Source organism: Peromyscus maniculatus, chromosome 18, assembly GCF_049852395.1.
Source record: "Peromyscus maniculatus bairdii isolate BWxNUB_F1_BW_parent chromosome 18, HU_Pman_BW_mat_3.1, whole genome shotgun sequence".
NCBI classification, from domain to species: Eukaryota; Metazoa; Chordata; class Mammalia; order Rodentia; family Cricetidae; genus Peromyscus; species Peromyscus maniculatus.
Genome location: NC_134869.1, coordinates 4,394,457 through 4,417,419, shown reverse-complemented (window position 1 = coordinate 4,417,419; position 22,963 = coordinate 4,394,457). Strand labels below are relative to the sequence as shown.

General features: G+C 42.6%; 2 protein-coding genes across 10 annotated transcripts in view; one reads left to right on the top strand and one right to left on the bottom strand.

The window, feature by feature from the left end:
• Positions 1 to 22,454, bottom strand: part of LOC143269220 (uncharacterized) — a 304,878-nt gene extending 282,424 nt beyond the window's left edge. For 2 of the 8 annotated variants that reach the window (XM_076554267.1, XM_076554268.1), the window contains exons 1-3: positions 21,873 to 22,448; positions 21,494 to 21,635; positions 21,258 to 21,409 (exon numbers count right to left, since the gene is read on the bottom strand). In XM_076554267.1, the coding sequence (XP_076410382.1) occupies positions 21,258 to 21,409; positions 21,494 to 21,635; positions 21,873 to 21,949 (371 nt within the window). In that variant the 5' untranslated portion in view covers positions 21,950 to 22,448. Of the gene's footprint in view, positions 1 to 9,293; positions 9,616 to 16,799; positions 16,919 to 18,930; positions 19,345 to 20,551; positions 20,669 to 21,257; positions 21,410 to 21,493; positions 21,636 to 21,872 lie in introns of those variants that run through there. The other 6 variants (XM_076554270.1, XM_076554269.1, XM_076554271.1 and 3 more) reach the window with 6 other exon arrangements.
• LOC143269216 (serine/threonine-protein kinase PLK1-like) lies at positions 17,099 to 18,982 on the top strand. 2 transcript variants are annotated; one of them, XM_076554254.1, is made up of 4 exons: positions 17,099 to 17,683; positions 17,908 to 18,062; positions 18,160 to 18,360; positions 18,499 to 18,982. In XM_076554254.1, the coding sequence occupies exons 1-4, from the start codon at positions 17,668 to 17,670 to the stop codon at positions 18,703 to 18,705; spliced, it is 579 nt and encodes a 192-aa protein (XP_076410369.1). In that variant the 5' UTR covers positions 17,099 to 17,667; the 3' UTR covers positions 18,706 to 18,982. The 2 variants fall into 2 exon arrangements, with proteins under 2 accessions (XP_076410369.1, XP_076410368.1); XM_076554253.1 differs by having other exon boundaries at positions 18,160 to 18,982.
• Positions 22,455 to 22,963: the final 509 nt, after the last annotated feature.

Sequence of the window (22,963 nt, the reverse complement as noted above, 5' to 3'; positions counted from 1 at the left end):
TTATGTCTGCATAAGCATATGGATTTTAAGGTGGCCAGTGAGCAATGGTGGAATGTGAAGATTGGTTTTAATGTCAATTTGCCACAAATTAGAATTGCCTCAGTAGGGAACCGAACTAAAAACTTGACCTGGTTGCCTTAATTTATGTGGAAAGAACCCACCCCATAAGTGTGGGTGAAACCTTCTGTTAGCAGCCTAGATTAAAAAGGGCAGAGTAGGATGCAGGCTGTTAACCTTGTGCCTGCCTGGCCGTTCCTCTTGCTGATGAATTGATTTAACCTGCTGCTGCTGCAGAGGATTGCTCTGCTGATACCAGAAACATCTTTGCAGTATCTGTCCATTGACTAGAGACTATCACCTCTCCAGGAAACTTCTAAAGTTCTAGTACCACATTCAGACTGCTCAGGTAGACAGATTCATGCTCTGAGCAACCACTGGGTTGTGGGTCTCTCTGATGTGAGACAGCCACTGTGGGACTACTCTATCTGCTGAGGTGCCCAGCCTCAACTTACCAGAATCTCAGGCTTTCAGATAACTATTGTTACTATTCTAACATAACCTGATTTGATACATTCTTTTAAAGAAGTAAGCTATGCTCGACAATCATATCCAGAATTGAGTGAACATCTAGCATTACTAAACCCTTCAGGAGACTGCAATCTGGTTTCATAATGAAAACAATCTGTATTTTCAGATGTGAACTGCTGTTTTCAACCGCTTCTTTCCCAGAAACAGTTTGGAGCACGGTACTTCTCATTAAGATAAAGATGTTGAAACCAATCCTTTCATCAACAAATACTTAGTGATAGCATAAAATATTTTTAAGGTTTGTAATTTTTACATATCTTATGGGTGATGGGAGAGTAGGAGAGTTTAGAAACTATGTGGAAGAATAATGATTCTAGGCACAAATATAAATCTAGCACAATAGAAATATTGGTTATAATTAGGAATTTTTTTCATTTTACATACCAATCAAAGATTCCCCTCTTCCCTTTTCCTGCCCCTCCCAACCCTATACATATTCTTATCTACAAGTATGTACTTGTATAAAACACAATTTGAGGGGACGTGACCTACATGAGTGGCACTTCCTCTTTCTTTGTGGATTGATTTCCACAACCTATCAAATGAAAGGGCCAGTGAAAGGCATGGCTTACTTCTTTTTGAGTGTGTGGGCTTCCCACTGAATTGCCCCCATAAGCTCATTCATTTGACCGCTTTTCTCTTAGTAGGTGGTCTCTTTAGGAAAGAATTAGAAGTTGTGCCTTCATAAAGGACGTTGTTCAACTTGGATGAGTTTTGAGCTATGAAGGACTCATTTCAGGCATGAGTAAGCAACAAAAATGTAAAGGCATAGAACTTAGGCCTGCTTCAGCATCTCTGCCTTTAACAGCTAGAGTGCATGTACAGAATGTTGGAACATTCCTCCTGTGTCACAGGGAGTAAAGATGATACCTGAAGAGATACTTCAGTTTCTACATTAATTCTGATTAAATTTTCACATTCCTCTGTAAATTTCCTCAGAGCTGTCACTAGTGCTAAAGAGAAGACAGTGAAGTCTAAGTGATGAAGGCAAATGTGACTCTGCTCAACCAGGGCAAGAAAATCAGCCTCAGCCCCTGTGGGAGAGATTGGTAGCAGGTGTCAGCACAACTGAAGGGGAGTGCAACTTGACAAGGAGGTGAGTAGCTAACAAAAAGAAATGGTGGAATAGATTCTTTAATTCTAGTCAAAAACAGAAAAGTAAAAAGAACAAAAGACTCTTGTTAGGATAATTCCCCACCACCTTATGACTGACAAATTCCATTTGGAAGTTTGTATCACATTTAAATACTTCATCTTAGTATATGACACAGTATGTCTTTTATAGCAATTGCACTTTAAACATTAATTTTTCAGGGCATACATTCCTTCCTGTTTCTTTTTGCCTCTTTCTTTGATTTTTATATAATGAGCAATTGATTCCTGCTTGGAAGGGTCATATAACATGTCTCCTTCCTAACTGATTTAAATGACCCAATTACATTCTAAGGAGGAAGTGAGTATCCATGTTTGTGTGTAATATAAAAAAAATTAAACATTATGTATTAATTGAGAGAATTTATCTAGAAAATCTAAAACAGTGAGAGAACTGTGAAAAGTGGGGAAACACATATAGGTGACATGTGTTCAAAAGTGTTTACTTCCACAGCCACTTGAGACAAAGAAAAAGAAAGCCATGTCAAAAGTAAGGGGGAAATTAAACATTCAGGGCTCCTGCAAATGAAGCATTTCTGTAACAACAGTCAACACATCTCATCTCCATTGATATGTTTACCAGAGACTATGTCATCTCTCTTTCCCTTATATGTGGATCCTCTCAGGAAACTTTATTTTAAAATTTCATCTTCCTGATAATATTTCAGATTCCCAAACACCAATAGCCCCCTATGCTTGCTACCACACACAGAGACTGGATGCCAAGGATCACAAACCGCATTCCCTGTTGTATAGCAGAGCCAAGATAAAGAGCACTATTGGCTCTCAGAGGCAGAACAAACTGAAGCTTCTCTTCCCATGCATTCAGACCAGCATCATGAAGGACTTTAGTATAGATATGGGAATGTGATTGAATTAACCTGCTACACACAGCAGAGCCAGCTGGGTATTTCAAATGGAGGTTCAGCACAGGGGTTATTCAGAAGCCTTAAGGACCCTCACATTCTCTTTCTCTTTGGTGGTTGACTAAAACAACATAGATGCTTCCATTGAGGATGACAAATTCTGTGGAGTAGATGCAGCTGAAAGTATTTCAACAGAGAGAAAAACCTAGGTGTTTGGGGCCAAGAAGCATGAGGGCAAGCCATGCCTCTCTAAGGTCTTCAGTGATTTTTTTCCCATGGTCTCCCATGACCTAGTTTATTATAATTACTTAAGTAGTATAATTAATATTATTTTTTTCTTTTAGTTTTTAAAGACAGGGTTTTTCTGTGTGATCAACTTGGCTGTCCTGGAACTCACTGTATATAACATAGTGTTCTCAAACTCACAGAGAGTGTACCACAAGGTCTTAGCTGAAAATTGCAGAAAAGACACTATAAAAGTAGATTGCTTTGGAGCCTATGACACCTGTTAATCTTGATGTTTGAACTCAAAGATATCTGTACTTGTGAAACTGAAAGACCCTAGCCCTTCAGGCTTACACCCCCAAGCCTCAGGAAAGGAGAAACTTGAAGCACCAGGAAATGAGAAACTAAAAGAACTAGTTTTGAGGGCCACCTGACTCAGCCATTATTCAACCACCCCTACAATGTAACAATGTAAAGAGATTTCTGTTAAGAGATGTGCTCAACTGGGACCTGGATAGTTGCAAGTGTTCCAGGAGGATCACTGTGACCTTTTTGTAAACTCCACTCCCGCCCTGTTACCCCCTTGAGGTTTCAGGGAAAAATGTACCTGTTGACGTAACTGTCCCCCCGCTGTGATCACTCTGTAACCAGACCTTGTAAAACAAAACTATATGGGAATTGTAATCTTGTGAGGTTTCTGTGTTTTTCCCAGACCACGGCTCCTTCCATTCAGGACAAAAAGGAGTTCATTCTAACTATCTCTGTCTGCTGTCTGTCTTGGGACTTTGAAACCACTGAAGAGAATTTTATTTTTTTATTTTTTTCTGTTTTTAACTTTTTTTTTCAAGATAAGGTTTCTCTGTGTAGCTTTGTGCCTCTCTGGGAACTCATGATGTAGCCCGGGCTGGTCTTGAACTCACAGAGATCCTCCTGGCTCTGCCTCCTGAGTGCTGGGAGGCACCACCACCCGGCTTTAACTGGTTTTTAAATTTAGTTATGTGAGAGTTTTGCCTACATGTGTCTGTGAACAGTATCTACAGAGTCCAGAAAAAAACAAAAAACAAGAAACAGGAGGTGCCCAGGATTGGAGTTACAGCAAATGGTTAGCTACCATGTGGGTTCTGGGAATAGAACTTTGGTCTTCTGTAACAACCCCCAATACTACTAATTGCTGAACCATCTCTCTACCCCACTTTTTATTTAAAATATATTGCTATACATTTTATTTAAAAGATATTACACCACTTTCCCCTGTTCTCTCTTCATTCCATCACTTTCCTTTCCACTCCATTCTTCCTTGTAAACTAAGTATGAATTTCCATTCCAACTTCTTCCTTGTAAACTAAGTATGAATCAGTATGCTGATATATGTGAAGACAATCTACTAAGTCCACTTTTTGGAGCTTTTATGTAAATGGTTGCAGGGATGAAAGCACTAAGGAATTATACATTAGTGACACAGAAAAAGGCTCAAAGTTGTGTCTCATAGATCACGATTAAAAATGTATTTCAAGTTAAAGGTCTGGTAGATGTCCATGAATTGTCAATCTGGGTTCTTTTCATTTTGAGCAGCAAACAGGGTGGTAGAGTAGTCTCTGTTCTGTTAAGTGGATAAAATAACCTGACCCAAAGTAACTTTGGGGGGAAATATTCATTTGACTCATAATTTTATAATACATCACTATCAAACAAAATGTTTCTATCCATGTTCCCCAGAGTCTCATGTTAATCATAACATAAACACTTTCAAATTCTTAAATCCCATAGCCTTTAAAAATTCCAACATTTAAAAAGTCTACAGTCTCTTAAATGTATATTCTGTGAAAAAATAAATAACATCCCACTGTTTTCAAAGAGGGAAGAACAGGAGCATAGCAAATAATCAATCACATTTAAGGAAAACAAATTAGGAAGCAATACTTCTGTTCTTTCCTTTTTGAACAGCTTCCTGTATCACATTGTGCAAATTCTGAGCCTGTTAATGATATTCTGGGATCTCATGGACTAGGGAAGCTCCGTGTTTTAGATTTTGCCATCCCTAGTACACACAACTTTCCTTCAGTGCCAATACTATTCCACACTGGCAAGTCTCCTTATTTATCCTATGCTTCTAGAATCTACCACAGCTTCGGGTGTCTGCTGTAAGCAGTGTCCTCTCGGGCCCTTTCTGCAGGTGTTTTGAATCTCTGACATGGTCATCAGCACTCCATGAGCCCTTCAATCTTGGATTGGCAGTCAAGACACCAAGGTAGAAAAATCTCAGCAAACTCCAAAATAAATGGGCTCTAGCCAGATAGCAAGCAAGGGTAGTTTCTATTCCTTCAACCTATTGTATGTTAATTCTCCTATTAACCTGATCACCTTGTATCCATAGTGAGGAGTCAGAGAATGGTAAATGTTGGTTCTTATTACATAATCCAGTAACAAGACAATGGGATGAAATGGTACTATCACTCCTGGAAGGGACAAAAGATTTCTCATCTCAATGAACTTCCTATACAAGATAATCTCTCATAACCACACCCTAGAGAAAAACATGATCTAGATAAGTCCTCAAATATGGGCCTGGAGGAGTCTCCCTTGGCTGATTTTAGATCTTATCAAATTGAAAAATCAATATTAACTGTCACACAAAATTAATAAAATTTGCTGTGTAGATAGAAAATTTTCCTTTTTAAAGTGATATCTCAAATACAAATGAGCCATATTTAAGGCCAAAGTATGTAAAACCTTTTGAAAAAGGACTTACTCCTTTCCCAGATGTGAGCAGCAATTGTCTGAGGATTGCAGGGCAGAATTATGAACCTCATGTAGCGTAAGGCACAGTGCAGAACTCTTCTGACCCATGTTTTTACCTCATTAAAACAGAATCACACCCAAACATCCTCAGGAACAGAACTATGATCTTGTTTCCAAAGAGAAGGAGACAGAAAGACACCGAGAAGAGAGACACACAGAGAGAAACTCCCTAAGAACCCATTGAAATGGATCTTAGAAAGGCACACACTGTCACATGGCTTTCTATCAATTAAGTGTGGCTCTCCGTCACAAGACTACACTTTCCCAAACTTATTTCTACTAATATCTGTGCTAAATCCATAAGAAAAATTTCTTTTTACCCAGGTATCATCACATGAGGCAGAGGCAGGTGGACCTCTTCAAGTTCCAGGCCTAGCCCATCTACTACATAGTGAATTCCAGGCCAGACAGGGTTAGAATGTGAGACTGTCTCAAAACAGACTCACTCCAAAATTCTCTGTTTCATAAACTTTAGGGCTGTGAAAATGGTTCAACACATGAAGTGCTCACTTTGCAACCATCCCTTTACTTGTGTATTACAAATACAGTTTCAAGAGTGCATGCCTATAATCCAGTGTTTTTAAGGCAAGAGAAAAGGCAGACAAGAGAAATCCTGCAAGCCTATTTACATGAGATAGCAAACTAGAGACCCCATCTCAAACATGCTGAGGGGAAGGGACCAGCACTCCAAATTGTTCTCTGACTTTAACACCCAAACCATGACACATATGCACACCTTTCCACAAATAAATGAGCACATACATACAAACAATCATAAGTAAATAGATAATAAAATTAAAATTGGACAATGTGGCAAATAACTTTTATTCCAATACCTGTACAGCAGAGGCAGAGTTCTTTGAGTTTGGGGCCAATCTTGCCTACATTCTGAATTCAGTAACAGCTAGAGATACATAGAGAAACCCTGTCTCAAAATAAAATTCCAACTCTGATTTGTATTGACTCACCCTGAAAACATTTTCCAATATGCACTCAAGGGTCCCAGCTTAACCACTGCAGAGGTCCTCAGGTTAAGGACAATATCTCAAATTCATTTTAGGTGTGAGCCATTGATCCCTGAAAAATCATTTTCATAAATGAATATATTTGAGTATGTTAGCAGAGTCAGGTAGATCTCTTTGAATATGGCCTATATAGTGCTCACGTGAGCATGAGCACACACACACACACACACACACACACACACACACACACACACACACACACACATAGTTGAATATAATCTTACTTTGTTGTTTGAGACAAGGTCCCATTAGAAAATTCCAGCTAGTCTAAAACTCACACTGTATAGTTTAATGAATAATACATATTGAAAATATGGAATATATAAAACAGATATAAAATAATATATATTGAACATTAGACAAATTTGCTATGTGGTGATGATACATGTCTTTAATCCAGGCACTCAGGAGGCAGAGGCAGGCAGATCTCTGTGAGTTCAAGGCCAGCCTGGTCTAGAGTGAGTTCCAGGATATCCAGGACTGTTTCACAGAGAAACCCTCTCAAAAAACAAACAAACAAAAAATTCCAATAAACATTTTATTCTATATCATTGACTCATTATTCAAAATATGACAGTTTCCTATATAAGAGGGAGCTTCCAAACAATTGTCTAACACTGACTTGTCAATCTATAGGAAGAGCAGCAATTTATAATATCAACAAGCTCCATAATTTTGATAATAGCAAATATAACTAGATTTTTAAATACAAAATTAATAATGCTTCAAAATATAGTTATGAGTGTGTTTAGCTTATAACATTTCCAGTTTTACCAAGGAGCTTACCTATGAATATCACCCATGCTGTCTCTGGAACATTCCAAGACTCTTGCAGTACCTGAAGTCTCAGAAGGCATTGGGGCCACCCTGGAAGGCTCTGTAAAGTGGCTGGGCACCAGGAAGTATTTGGAATGGTTTTGGACTCAAAGAAAGGTCTGTAGAGTGCTTTGGGACTAAAGAATCAGAAGGTAACCTGGTGGCAAGAAGGTCCTGAATAAGACTAGTTGTATACCTGCCTCACTTTTCCTCCATCAGGTTCTCACCTATATGACCATGGCCAGCTATTCCTGTGATGTTTTCAGTTTCCTGCTATCCCAAACAGATACAGTAGCAGCACTATGACCTCCACCTATCTGGGTTTCATCAGAAGCTTTGGTTGGACTCCTTTTTCAGCTAGATCCAGTTTCCTGGAGTTTCCAGGGACTAGTTCGAGGGCTGCAAATGATCAGGGCAGGTGACACTCCATGAACACCCCACTCAGCTTCACAGACATTTGAGATAGGCAAGGCAAGAACTGGGTTGGTGCACAGGGCCTGTGAGCTTGTGCATCCCTGCCTCCCTGCCTCCCTGCCTCCCTGCCTCCCTGCCTCCCTGCCTCCCTGCCTCCCTGCCTCCCTGCCTCCCTGCCTCCCTGGGCCAAGCCTGCCAATCACTTGGGAAAAACATCTTCTCCCTGAGGCAAACCCAACAGCAATCATCAAATGCAACTCCAGGCAAGTCCTTCACAGACACACCCATAAAACATGCTCACAAATATTCACTATCTCTGGAAATGCCCTTTCAGACATCATTTTTAGCCTGACTTGGAGAACCTGGGAATCCTGTGGTGACCTCAGATTTGAGGAAAGAGGTCCAGTGTGGAGTGATTGGAAGCTAAACTGGAGAGCTCCTTTAAGATCAAGGCCTGAGGAGACAGCATGGCAGCCCATCCACTACAACCACAGGGCTCTGGAAGAGGAGACCTGGACCTCCAGAGCTACATTCATACAGGAGCTGGGAAGCCAAAGACACTGCTAACAAAATAGACAGGCCCTGAACCATGCAAGAAGATATCATGTGGAAGAGAAAACATGGCCAGTACACATACTAACACAGAAGGTGTGAGGGGATCTAATGAGACCCTCTCCCTAGATCAAATACTACAGGAAACTACAGACTATTGAGGGGGAGAATTGTTTTTCCCAGGGATGAGTCCCCTAGTTGGTTATTCAAAACAAAGTGGTCTGCCCTGTAATCATATAAATAGAAGAAACAGCAAATGGACCCAGTAGCTCATATTTATTTATGTGCACAGACATATAAAGATATATGCCATAGTAATAGCAAAAGATAACAACCAGTTTCAGATGTAGTAAGTGTGGACATGTAGCAAGCTTTCTTTTGAGCCACTTTTCAGAATTCTCTTCTCTGCTTATCCTTCCTATACTTCCTGCCTGGCTACTGGACAATCAGCATTTTATTTGTACAGAGTGATATTCACAGCACTTCCCATTTTCTTTTTTTTTAAAAAAGGAAGGTTTTAACTTTCACATAGTAAAATTACAGATAACAAAACAATTATCAAGCAAGAATTACAGTTCTAATATCTAGTCTGTTTATAATAACTAGTCTATTTGTGTTTGGCAAAATTTAGAAGATATCCTATCTATCTTATATTTGTGAGTTCAAGGTTTTATATCTAACTTATCTCTTATCATAACTAAATGAAATTATAACTATCTAGTTTTCAACTCCATCAAAGACCTCAGAAGGATATAAAATTACCTGAGAAACAAGAGAAGGATGCAAGCAACTTTCAAGAGTCTTACAGGGCAGACAGAGATTGCTGGCAGCCTGGACAGTCATCCAAAGTTCCCCTGTAAAGTCGGTGCATCTGTCTTCAGCTCACAGGCCTAGAGTCTCTCAGCCACTTCTCTCTGTGTCCTGTAAAATGTCTGGCAGTTTCCTCTGTGAAGCAGGAACCTGAAGGACCATTTTGCCAAGCAAAGTTCAGTGGTCACCTTGCTACGGGAACTGCATATCCAGTCAATCAAGCAGTCCAGGTACAACAGTTTCTTTCCCAAATGGCTATTTTTGCCAAGGTGAAGATAAACTCCATATAGAGTGTCTTTGATGCCCATCTTCGTCTCTGAAGTAAATCGGTGCTACCAAGAGCTGACATGTCTCATTGTCCAGAAAGTCTACATTTTTAAAAACATTTTAAATGCCATATTCTGAAGGTCTTTGAAGTATTTGAAAATTATCTATCTATTTGAATCATATCTATGTATACCTAGAAAACTTAAAATGACTATAAGTTTGACTATCATGGAAGATTAATTATTAATCTATTTCTTAATTATCCATTACAATTTTAAATGAGCTGTACAAACATACCTTAAACAAGAGTAAAAATATACACACAGTATAACAAAATTAACTTTATATTTGTATCAATAAACTAAAATCCATAGCAATGTAAAACATTTTTAAACAAGTTGTTGCTCTTTAAAAGGAGGGTCAACAATATAACCTTTTATCCTATCGTGTATATATATCATATATATCTGTATCAGCTGGTTAATCCTGGGAACAAACATTTATATCTTATCATACTAATTTCTAACTGGCATGGTTAGCATATTACTTATCTTTCAGGTATTTGTGATGCAGTCCTCTCTTACCTAAATTTTACTTTGTGAATTAATGTCTCCTAAGGACTGTAAAGACCTTGTACCATCAATTCTGTTACCATTGATTCTACTCTTCTACATCACAGTTTAACATGGGAGTGCAACTCTACAAAGAAAATACTGTATACAAGGTTCTAGAAGTAATTCCAGTTGGATCCTAAACCTTAATGTTAAATGTTCAAAGTGTAGAACTTCTGGAAGATAAGGGAGGGACCAGGCCTCTTTGAATTTGGCAAATATGTGTTCCATAGAAACAACACAAGCATGGTGGTGCCAGTACTTCACAGTGATGGCACTGAGGACATTTCAAAGCACAGTCCCACTCCCAATGCTCTGCAGCAGCAGACTGAAGTTATTCAGAAGCTGCCAGCCAGCCCCAAGAATTGCAAAGACTATGCAGGACCATGCAGGACCACAAAGATCCACACTGTCGCATGCAGGATGAGCGGGATCATGCTGGACAATGCAGAATCATGCAGGAACATGCAGAACTCTGCATCTGACCACTTCCTTCCACCCAGCAAGTGGAGGACCCACCACACTGTCTCCCATGACTCAACAGCATGTCCCTCACTCACCATATCTTGCTTTTCAGCTCAGCCTTGCCCTCTGCTCAGCTCCCTGCAGCAATACTACCAGCACAGCAAACAAAACTACTGGTGACAGAGTCTCTCAAAGACAATTCTGAAGCTGGCAGCTGGAAGGACCCTACACACCTTCTGACTAGCAGGTCACCTGTAGGCCTGATTGGCTAGTGAGACCTGAATGACAAGAGCACCCCTATATGGTTAAACTGTGCTTAAAGACATAGCACAATGATTCCTGATCCTACTTTCCATTGCAGACCCAGAACTTTTGTGAACCAGCAGAGATTTGCATTTCAATATGATGTGCCCCTGGCTCTAATAACAGACCATGTGAACTTCCTGATCTCCACAGGCACTTCCCCTTCATCCTCCTGGACACAATGTGGCTAACATGTGTACTAGTCCCACATAGTATAGTATTATTCCTAAAATTCAGAGGAAACTGTTGGCAAAAGAATAATAATAAAGAGTAGTCTTCATGGATAGGTGAATATTTAGAGAATAATGGAGCTAGGGAGAATGTGTTTATGAACACTATTGTTAGTTAGCACATATCCCTCAGTGGGCAGGTGAAAAAAACTGCATTATTCAAGGTTCTTTACATTATCAGAACTGGTAGAATGAATCTCTCCCTGTAGGAAGAAAGTGGAACTATTAGAATGTTGTACAAGCTGTGTCCATCTTTAATCTGGAGTGCTCTTAACTAGTAAGGTGTTTTTCTACCCTAAGTTTTCTATTCTTGATCATGTTTCCTATCCAAGGCAGCCTAGTCAGGGGCACAAACCTGGTGCTGACAAAAAAGTAGAATTTTCTTCCATTTGAGAGAATAAGGCAGAGATGAGCTCCCTAATTATTTGTCCAATACAACATGATCAGCCAACTATCCATATAGGTACAACCAACAAACCTGGATGCAACAAGTTGTGTTCATGTATTTCAGCATACTTATTCACCCATAATTAAAAAGGAAGAATTTAGAAGGGGTTTGGGAAGAGGGGCTGGAGAGATGGCTCAGCAATTAAGAGCACTGGGTGTTGTTACAGAGGACCTGTGTTCCATTTCTAGAACCCATGTGGTAGCTAACCCTTTTCTGTAACTCCAGTTCCAGACATCTCCTGCCTTCTTCTGACCCCTGTAAGCACTGTGCAATGATGCATGCATGCAAAACACTCACATAATTTAATTTTTTTTAATGTGAGAAAGAGGGAAGAATGAAATTTTCTACAGTGATATCACAGCCCAGAGACAGACATCAGCCAGGATATCCCTATGTTCTTGCATGGAAGGAGCTTTTCACTTCCACCGAGTCAGCCTGTTAAGAGGCAAAAGCTGCTTCATTCTGAGGTTAATATAGTTCATCATAACCACTCATCTAAGAGCAGAGTATACAGTGATGTAAAATGTCTTTTCCTTGAAGTCCTCTGTATTTTTGTTCTCTCTCTTTTCCATCTGTGGCAATGGCATTGGTACAGTTATCCTTTAGACTGAACAACAAGATTGACAGGTTGCATAGTTTCCAAAGCAATATTTTTTCCACTGTGTCATTTATCAATTTTCAGCTAAGACCTTGTGGTACAAAATGAACCTGCCAAGGGATTTCTTTCCATCATTTTTATAATTTACATAAGTTTCTGCATGACATTGCACTAAGAATATCCCTAAATATCTCTGCTTTTACATTCTGATTATGATCAGAAGTGGTTTTCTTTACCTGCCTGTTTAGGAATAGGGAGAATTCTACATGAACATGTTCAGACTTCCTAAGTAAAACCCACATACTTCCTTTGTTTAGGAAAAGCATGCTTTCCCTGCCTCCTGCAGGTAAGAAATTTTTCTCATTTCTTCTTTGTTGGCTATTGTGATGGCTATTCTTGGTAGTCAAACTGACTACTTCTGAAATTAACTAAAACCCAAAGAGTTGATATACCTGTGAGAGATTATTTTTACTGTTTTGAAATTAAAGACCCATCTTTAATTTGGGTCATTTGAGGGGAAATCCAAAATTAGCTGCTTGCTGGTTGTGTACACCTTTAACTCAAGCACTCAGGAGGCAGAAACAGTTGGACTTTCCTGAGTTTGAGGCTCTCCTGGTCTACAGAATGAATTCCAGGGTCACACAGATAAACCCTGTCTTGAAAACACACACACACAAAAAAAAATCAAAGGTTAAGATCCACCTTTAATCTGGATTGTACCTCTGGAAGCTGCCTACATATATAAAGTATACTGAAGGAGGAAGCTCTGTCTCTCTCTTTGGCTCCTTGCCCTAGCACCAAGTTCATTCCTTTACTAGCATTAGAGCCTACTTCCTTGGTATTTTGGTGTATAGTTAAGACCAGCTAAAATATTTAGCCTCATGAACTGAACAAGTACTGTACTCTTCAAATTTTCATTGGTAGGCAGCCATTGTTAGACTTCCTGGAACACAGCTTGTAAGACATTCTATGAAATCAACTTTCTACATAGATGGAGAGATTCATTTTCCCAGTCCTGATCATGTAAAGAACCTTGAATAATACAGTTGATTTTTTTTCATCTGCCCACTGAGTAAGATGTTCTGGCTAACAATGGTGCTCATAACCACATTCTTCCTAGCTCCATTAGTCTCTAAGTATTCAACTTTCCATGAAGACTACTCTTTATTAGTATTTAATTTGCCTACAGTTTGCTCTGAATTTCAGAAATTAAACTCCTGAAGCAATAGAGCCCTCATTCAGTTTTCTGATGGGAGAAAGAGCTATTATCAAGTTTGTGGTCTAGCCATTTTATACTTAAACTAAAGTACATCTGTGAGTTCGAGGCCCGCCTGGTCTATAAAGCGAGTACCAGGACAGCCAGAGCTGTTAGAGAAACTGTCTGAAAAAGAAAACAAAGGATTAAATAGGTAGAAGAATGAACAAGAAGCATCTGACCCTCTTTTCCCAGTCTGTTTACATTTCTTTTGATGTTTTCATCATCAATCCTCTATGCGTTTCTCTTAACTGATTGAGAGCAAACTTTGTTTTTTTTTTTAAAGATTTATTTATTTATTATGAGGACACCAGATCTCATTACAGGTGGCTATGAGCCACCATGTGGTTGTTGGGAATTGAACTCAGACCCTCTGGAAGAGCAGTCAGTGTTCTTAATCACTGAGTCATCTCTCCTGCCCTAAGAGCAAACTTTCTTCTGTTAATGCTTCTGTGTATACTTCTTGAAAACAGACATGACAGACACCAGCACAACCTTCAGGACTGTGGGCATTAATCTAATCCCATTTTGTCTTCACAGTTTCTTTTTCTTGTTTCTTTCTTTCTTTCTTTCTTTCTTTCTTTCTTTCTTTCTTTCTTTCTTTCTTTCTTTCTTTCTTTCTTCTTTCTTTCATTCTTTCTTTCTTTTCTTTCTTTCTCTCTTTCTCTCACTCCCTTTCTCTCTCTCTTTCCTTCCTTCCCTTCCTTCCTTCCTTCCTTCCTTCCTTCCTTCCTTCCTTCCTTCCTTCCTTCCTTCCTTCCTTCCTTCCTTTTTGAGACAAGATCTCAATATGTAGCTCAAGCTGGCCTCCAACTCACAGACATCCACCTGTTTCTGCCTTCCAAGTGCTAGGATCAAAGGCAGGAGACACCTCACCTGGTAGCATTCCTTTTTTTTTTTTTGACTCCCTCCCTTCCTCTTTCCTTCAATTTATTTGTTTGTTTGTTTGTTTATTTATTTATTTATTTATTTATTTATTTATTTATTTATTTATTTATTTATTGAAACAGACTATGAAGCCAAGACTGGCCTCAGGTTTGAAATCTCTGGCCTCACTACCTCCTCTCCTCCCAGATGCTGGGCTTATAGGAATGTGCCACTGTATTTAGAATTACTAATTTTTTCTTGCAGTTTTGTTTGACCTTAATATATTTCATTAAGGGTTGTAGTCTTTGAGAAGTAGCTTGAAGGACTTTGTTTCTCTGTGTGGATATACCTCCAATTTAATACAGAGTTCTCAGTTAGTTCAATTAGATTTACATTTTTAGGCAAATGACTTGCGATGATTTAGTTTTGGTTTTGGTGCTTTGAGACAGAGTCTCATGTTGTTCAGGCTAGCCTTGAACTGCCAAAATGCTGGCATTACCAATGTGTGCCTCACCCCTGACTCAATGACTTGGGTTTTTTGGAATAATTTTAGGGCTATACAAAGTGTTATAAACAAAACAGAGCTGAATTCCTATGTGCCCTTCCCCCAGCGTCCTCCATTATCAGCATCTCTCGACTATAGAATAATTACCAAAACTAAAAAGTTAACTACAAGATAATCCTGTCAACAAACTCCAGTCCTCATGTCAATCAAACAGATTCCCCATTAACATCACCTTGTTCTGTACCAGGGTGCAAGTCAGTACTGCACATGGCATTTAGAGACCTCAGCTTCTTAGTTCCTCCAGCCTGTGACAGTCTCTGGGTTTTTCCTTGTGTCTTGTGACCTTGACACTTTCAGAGGGTGCTGATGAGTGTCTTTCCTGTTGGGTTTGTTGCTTCCTCGCGATTTAGGGAAGATTCTACATTCTGAGCAGGAATGCTGCAGAGGGAATGTGCTCTTTTCAATGTGTCGGGGAGACAAGGCTGTCTCTGCTACAGATACTGTTTTTTTCGGTCATTGGTAAGTATCTTGCAGGAAGTTGTTTGAAAAACTGCTGCCCATCAAATTTAGCACCCACATGTGGGTCTTGGTGCAGTAATTATTGCTGTAATTTTTATTTTCCCTTTTAAATTTTTGAGAGAGTGTCTCATGGGGCCCAGTCTGCTTAGAATTCCCAGTAGCCAAGGATGACCTTGAGCTTCTGTTCCTTCTGCCTCTGTCTCCCAAGTGCTAGGATTACAGGCGTGGACCACCACGGCCAGTTTATAAGGAGCTGAGAATGTTAATTCAGGGCTTCACACTAGACAAGCACTCTGTTAATTGAGCTATTGCTGAGCCCCCTTTTCTGTTTCCCTTTCCTGTAGTGCTGGACTTGTGGATCCTATCTTATGGGGAGGTATTAAAATACTGCTCCTTTAGGAGTCTTTTTTTCTTAGTAAAGTAGCAATAAATGAAAATGTTTTATAGACATTTTCCAGATTATCCAAAGGTAGAAGATTGTATCATGTGTTATGTGATCCTGGAGTAGTCGTCCTCCATTTTCAATAGTTTTATTTGGACAAGTTTGATTTTACATATTCTGCAAACCGTCTCATTTTGTTTTTCCTGTGAATGGGTGTTTTACATGCATATATGAATGTGTAGCACATGAATGCCTGGTGACCACAGAGGCCAGAAGATGGTCTTGGATCCCCTGGAACTGGAGTTACAGGTAGTTGTGAGCCTCCATAGGAATGCTGGGAACCAAAGCCAGGTTCTTGACAAGAATAGTGGCTGAGCCATCTCTCCACCCCTTTTTGTCTAGTTTTAAATTCAGAGCTTAGATATTTTATTTTACACTTAAGTTCTTAATACAGCATGGTGGGATTGTTGTTGCTGTTTTTAATTGAAAATTTAGGGAATGTCCTGTTTCACGGGAGAACTGACACGTGCTGGTTTGGGGAAGTGAATTGTTCAAGAATAAAGACAGCAACAGTGACCAATGCAGCCCCATCAACATAGGCCAACTAATGTTTCAGTGTGGATTTCATTAGACTCAGTTATGTGTAGGCAAACAATGCATAAGGATTACACTGAGCTTCATCCATCCTTCCGCCTTCCTGAATGCACAAGGTGCCCTTCGTTCTTTGCTTCACTCAGTCCATTCAGGCTCCATCCCTGAGGGACAGCAACAGCAGGTGTCCTGGAAGGGCAGCCTGGAGCAGAGGCCTGAGCTCTTAAAGCTTTGTGGCCTCTCAGTAAGCACCATATACCTGACACACCAACCGAGTCCTAACTCAGTTCCCAACAGCAGTGAGAGCCAATGGTACTGTGGGAAGAGTGCTAGCTGTGGCAGGCCGGCCTGTGCTCCCTCCAGTGGTTTTGTGCCTGGCTAATGACCATGTCACCTTCTTAGGTGTAGAGAGACCCTTGCCTGACCATCCCTGGGAAAAGGAGGAACCAGTGGTTTGAGGGACAAGTGAGGCCATCAAGTGCCACCTCAGTGACATGCTGCAGCAGCTTACCAGGGTCAATGCCTCCAAGCCCTCAGAGCGAAGGCTGGTGCGGCAAGGTGAGTCCTGTAGGGAGCTTCCCATCTGGAGAAGGCAGGGTATCTCAGTCAGCAAGCAGAGCCCCCCATTTCCTGGAGATCAAAATCCAGATGAGTTAGCCTGACACCCAAGGCCCTCCTGGTGTGCCTTCTGCCTGCTTCTGCCCCATCTCACTCTGTAGGTGACTGATAGGTCACCTCTGCACAGCTGCATCTTCTGTCTCCTTTCTGCCAGGGAATTAATCCCTTGGTTCTCAAGAGACTCTGGTCAGCTCCAGCCTCAGGGTTTTGTGCCCACTGTCACCACCCTGACTCCCACTGCCAGCACTTCCTAACCTGACTTAATTCTCCATAACATTTCTTCCTGACACGTTCATGTATCTGCAGTTGGGACTCGTGTGCACTGAGGTGGTTCCAGCGTTGCAGGAATGGTTGGGTCTGCTCAGTTTCTTCAGCACTTTAATCTGGGGCACTAGGCTTTCCACCAGCCCTGATGTTAATGACTTTGATTACTCTTCATCCCTCTAGTCGGTATGTGGGTCCTTCTAGAAGCCTAGGGTTTTCTTTTCCTATCCACACCTACCACAGTTTCTGAGACACAGTAAAGGGGCCCACTTAACGAATTGGGACTTGACGTCCTGGGCTGCAATTTGGGTGTCTGGGTTTGTGCTGTCACAGCCCTCCACAGGCTTCATGGGGTGCCCCCCCCAGCTCTGGGCAGGATTATCTGAGAAGACAGAAGAAGGGACTGGCCTAACAAGTGCTCTGTTTCTATCCCAGAGGAGGCTGAGGATCCTGCATGTATCCCCATCTTCTGGGTCAGCCAGTGGGTAGACCAATCAATGAAGTATGGACTTGGTAGGTGTCTCCAGAATGTGCGATGGGCAGGGGATGGTGCTGCCATAGTAGCCTTTGAGTAAACAAGTGAGTGATGTCCGTAATTGTGTGGCTGTGTTACCAAGAATTGTTAGGGCCTAATACATTCAAGCACTCTACTACTGAGCTATTTCCAGCCTTTGTCCACCTCCTCCTGCCTTTCTAAGACAGCCCTCCCCCCCCCCCCCCCCCCCCCCCGCCATTAGGGTATCAGCTCTGTGACAACAGCACAGGGGCACTCTTTAATGACTCAACATGCCTCGTCCTCTACAATGATGGTGACAGCCTCCAGTACATAGACCATGATGGAATGGAGTCTTACCCCACCATGAGCTCCCACCCTGACTCCTTGATGAAGAAGGTGGGAACTGGCTGCTGTAAGAGGGTGTGGCAGGGTATGAGGTCTGCCTCAGGGTCAGGCTCTCATTCTGCAATCCCTGCCTCAACTTTCCAACCAGATCACTCTCCTCCAGCATTTCCGAAGTTACGTGAATGAACACCTGCAGAAGGCAGGGGCCACCATGACGGCAGGGGCCAACACCACAGCCCGGGAAGGTGATGAGCTGGCCTGGCTGCCCTACCTGAAAAAATGGCTCTGCACAAGCTGCGCCATCGTCCTGCACCTCAGCAATGGCACTATACAGATTAATTTCTTCCAGGTGTGCAGGGGCCTGTACTTGAGGTGGCTGGGTGGGGTGGAAGTGCTGTCCCTTTCACCAGGTGGGGGGCCTTCCTCCCCTTTGCCTCAACCTCAGGCCCCAGCTGAGCTTTTCACTCACTCCCTTCTTCCCTCCAAGGACCACACCAAATTTATCCTGTGCCCCATGATGGCAGCTGTGACCTGCATCAACAAGAACCGGGACTTCCACACATACAGCCTGAGCCTTCTGGAGGAATATGGCTGCTGCGAGGAACTGGGCAGACAGCTATGCTATGCCCACACCATGGTAGAAAGGATGCTGAGCTCAAAGTCTCCCAGCAGCAGACTGGAGGACAACACCTAGGCCTCTGTCCTTTGGGCTGGTGCCCCTTCACTCTGCAAACTCTGCCTGGGACTGCGTTGCTCGGCTTCCGGGACTGCTGTTCAGTGCCCGTGGCCTTGGGGCTGGGTGGGGAAGGGGTTGCTGTGTGAGTTATTTCTGTATATGTTTGGATCTGAGTTTATAACCTCTTCCCCTGCCCTCAGTCTAATGTGTAACTTGTATAGATATATTTCTATTGGATTTGACTGTTCTTTCCTTGGCTTTATATTTATTCAATATATGTGCATATCTTTTCTTATCCTGTGTTTTTGTGAGTACCCGGAACCCAGAGTATTCCTCTGTTCCAACAGCCTCAGGCTGCTAAACTGCTGTTCAATATTTTGATGCTCCCTAGACAAGGTTGAGCCATAGCCTTAACTCCTTGGTCCACCTTTGGGGCACCTGGTTGTCTCAGATCTTTGACATCTGGCAGGACCTCCCAGCATCCAAAGTTGGTGACTAGTAGGGCAGGAAGAAGCTCTCAGAAGCACAGGTTCTCAGGGCATGGTGAGTGTGTAGCAGCAGCCTTGGGAAGTGGTGTGTGAAGTAAGGGATGTAGCCAGCAGGGACTTGGCCCAGAGCCTGGTGTACTTCAGTTGGGAGCTTCCTGTAGTGGTGCTTCTGGCGATGGACAGGACAAGAACACTGACTCAGTTATGGCAGGCCATCCCTGATCTATGTCCCACCCAGGCTCTAGAACACAATTTATTCTTCATGACATGGAGCAGGTCTTACACTGATAATCCTTTTAGGACTGGAACATCTTCAGAGATGTGGGTGGAGAAATGGGCTGTAGGGATAACCCTCTGTGTCCCTTCTCTCAGGAAGAGGCCCCTCCAAGCCTGCTCATCTATTCCCAGGGGATAAACCACTCCCTCTTCCCCAAGGCAGTCTCCATCAGGGCTGATCTGCAGCTGAGAGGACATTAGACAATGTCTGGAGGCATTTTGGCTGGCTTGCCTTGGGAAGAAAGTACCTCTATCAACCTGTGAGGCCAGGGATGCTGCTAAGCATGCCACAGTATAACATGGCATAGGATACAGGGCACCACCCACCCTTTCCCTGACAGTTTTCTCTTCTGAATCAGTACTCCAAGGTTGAGAAACCATGACTTAGAAAAGGATTTTGTTGACATGGGGTCTTACTCCCTAGTTTAGGCCGACCTTGAATTCTCTCCTTCCCACTTCCTGAGGGCCAGGGTTACAAGCATCATGCCAGGTTTAGAAAAGGACTCATTAACCTTCACTATGTTTCACATGATTGTAACTGGATAGGTAGCCTGTAATTGTGGCACTCAAGAAGGTGAGGCAGGAGGATCCTGTGTTCAAGCTACACAGTAAAAAAAGGTGCTGGTTCTCATCTGTTCTGACCTAATGAGCTAGGTAGGATACAGTGTCAGTGTTTACCTAAAGTTAAGAATGTGGGGAAGTGAACTAACATCACAGCAGTACAAAGGACAAAGCAGCACCTTCTGATCCTCCTGCCTCTGCTTCTCATGTTCTGAAGTACAGAAATGCACCACCACGTGAGGTTCTGTGCAGTGCTGGGAATAAACCCAGGGCATCATTTACACTAGGCAAGAACACTACCAAGAGGATTACTTTCCCAGTCGGGCTGTGGCACACCCATTTAATACCAGTACTTAGGAAGCAGAGGCAGGGGTATCTCTGGATTTGAGGCCAGCCTGGTCTATAGAGTGAATTCCATGGCAACCAAGACTATAGAGAAGCCCTTTTTCAAAAAACCAAATATCTCAGAAAATGATTATGAAATACAAAGAAAACTTCAGAACTAAGCTTCTACACTGAAGTCACTCAATTCCAACAAGTTTATGTATAATTTCACTAGATTTTTATAAAACTTGAGAGAAAATTGTCAGATATTCATACATACAAGCACTTGCAGATTGGAAATACTCAGTTTGCGACCCATAGGCTTCACATCCCTGAAAGACACCCAGTCATCAAACACTCTAAAATTGCTCTGTAGGCTAGGCTAACAATCTGAATACAGGTTCTCACATGTTTTGGAGGGAGGCTATTGCCAAGTGGTAGTGACAAATGCCTTTAATCCGACATTCAGAAAATGGAGATGGTTACACTGGCATTTGTGTTAAGGGTACAGTCATGGAAGCTATGTGCTTAGCTTTAGAAAATTGCCCCAGGATTCCCTAGCAGATTGAGAATGCAGCCAACAGGGTGTTGGCAGCCTCCAGACTCAGGTTTCCTCGCTATAGGAAAGTCACAAGGTTGGAGGCTGACTTAGCCATCTCATCCAGGAAACAGGAACCCCTCTTATCTGCCCTTGATAGGATACTGTTGCTGTGCTAGACACCAGGGTGGGATGGCAGCTGACATTGCTGCCATCAGCTGGCAGGTGCCAAGGATTCTGCACGTCTTGTGGCAGACATAGGTGTCCATACCCAGTCTATGCTAACATCAGGAGCCTAAGCAGAGTGGGCAGAATGCAAGAGGTGACACCCTGACCCTTGCTCCCTCATGCATCCCTGTCCTCAGGAGCATTCTCAGACCCACCTGGGCATCCAGGATGGCATTCTGCTCCTGGTCTTTCTGCTGGAGCAGCAGCTGGTGCTGCATCTCTGGCACCCGTCCTGTAGCCTCTCCTCACAGCACATGACTGCCGATTCCTTCTCATCCTTCTCCAGCAGAATCATGTTCTCTTCCACCTGTGGGTGCAAGACCAACTCAGGTGGGGTGGGGAGATGACAGAAGACACACTGGTGCTCATGAGATCCAGCTAAGCTACCCACACAAACAGCAGGGTTAGCAGCATCTGCTACTCCATCATGTCCATGGTCTGCTGCAGATCTTGCAGTGTCCAGCGGTTCAGTTCTCAGTAAACCACGTTCACCTGGTTCTTCTGGGTATGGCAGAACCCCCAACCTCTGTGTACTTCATAGGTTCAAATGGAAATAGTGTCAGAGGGGTTGGGGGTGGAGCCAGGACTATACTTGCCTGGAAATTGTATGGGTGTCCCCTACCCCACTCAGTATATGAACACTCACCTGAGCAGGTCTCATGGGCAGCACAGTCCTGGCCTCTGTCCTACAGGAGGACTGAATGCCTCTGACCTGAAGCCTTAGGTGCTGGGAGTCAGAACTACCCACCGCCCAATACCTCTGTACTTACCTGTCTCTTCTTGTGAAGGACTTGGAGTTGGCTTTCTTTGACATTGTCCTGTCTAGCTGGGGAGCCTCCCTGAACATGCTTTTGTCTAAAATAGACCATTTTATTTATTTAAAAAAGAGTCTTTCACTTGGTTTTTGGAGATGTAGTCCAGGTTGGCCTAAGACTTAATAATCCTCCTCCTGCCCCAGCTTGGGGGTTCAGGCTTGTGCCACCATAAGTGACCAAGAACATAACAGGTGCCTCTTGACTCATGACTCAGACTGTCACAAGAGGAAGATGTCACCCTCAACCCCAGCACCCAGGCCCTCATGCCCTTTATGACAGAGGCACTGTCTAGGACCTGTACCTGCTGCTGTCACTCTGCCTGGGACCTGTGCTTGCTACCTCCATCCTGCCTGGGACCTGCACCTGCTGATGCCACCTCATCTGAGACTCACACCTGCTGCTTTCATCCCACCTGGGACCCACACCTGTTACCACCACCCAGTCTGTGACTGCACAGTGAGATCTTGTCTCAAAAACAAACAACAACAAACCCTGTCAACTCCCCAAGCACAGGCATTCTAGACAGACTAAAGTGACCATGGGTGCCATTAGACTAAGTGTTTCTTCTTTGTGGTGCTGAAGATGGAGCCCTGCTGAGCAAGTCTTGGGATGATCATAACCCACAAACCACAATAAGTAATTCTTAGAGATAAACATAAATCTGTTCAAAGTGGTGACCTATAAGAGAGGTAGGGAGGGGCTCTATTTTCCTGCTTTAACAACCGTGCTTTGCAGGGAAACAGTTAAGAAACTTCACAGCACCACAGGAGCTACTGACTTCTGGAGCTATGAAGTTAGAAGTTCCTGTGCTCAAGGCCCAACCCAGCACTCAGGAATTCAGAGCTGCCCTCAGATGCAAGGCAACTTCTGGGCCAGTCTGGGCTACATGAGACCCTGTAACAAACAACAACAACAAACCCAAAAACAAACAAAAAACCCCAAACAACAAAGACAAAACAAATAAACAAACAACCCCCCCCAAAAAAAAGAAAAAACACTGGAATGGGTTGGCTGGCTCAGCCCATAAAGGCTCTTCCTTGCATAGT

Coding starts and splice junctions, on each gene's coding strand:
- LOC143269216 (XM_076554253.1), top strand. Junction 18,063..18,159: donor CTGACTCCTTGATGAAGAAG/GTGGGAACTGGC, acceptor CTTTCCAACCAG/ATCACTCTCCTCCAGCATTT.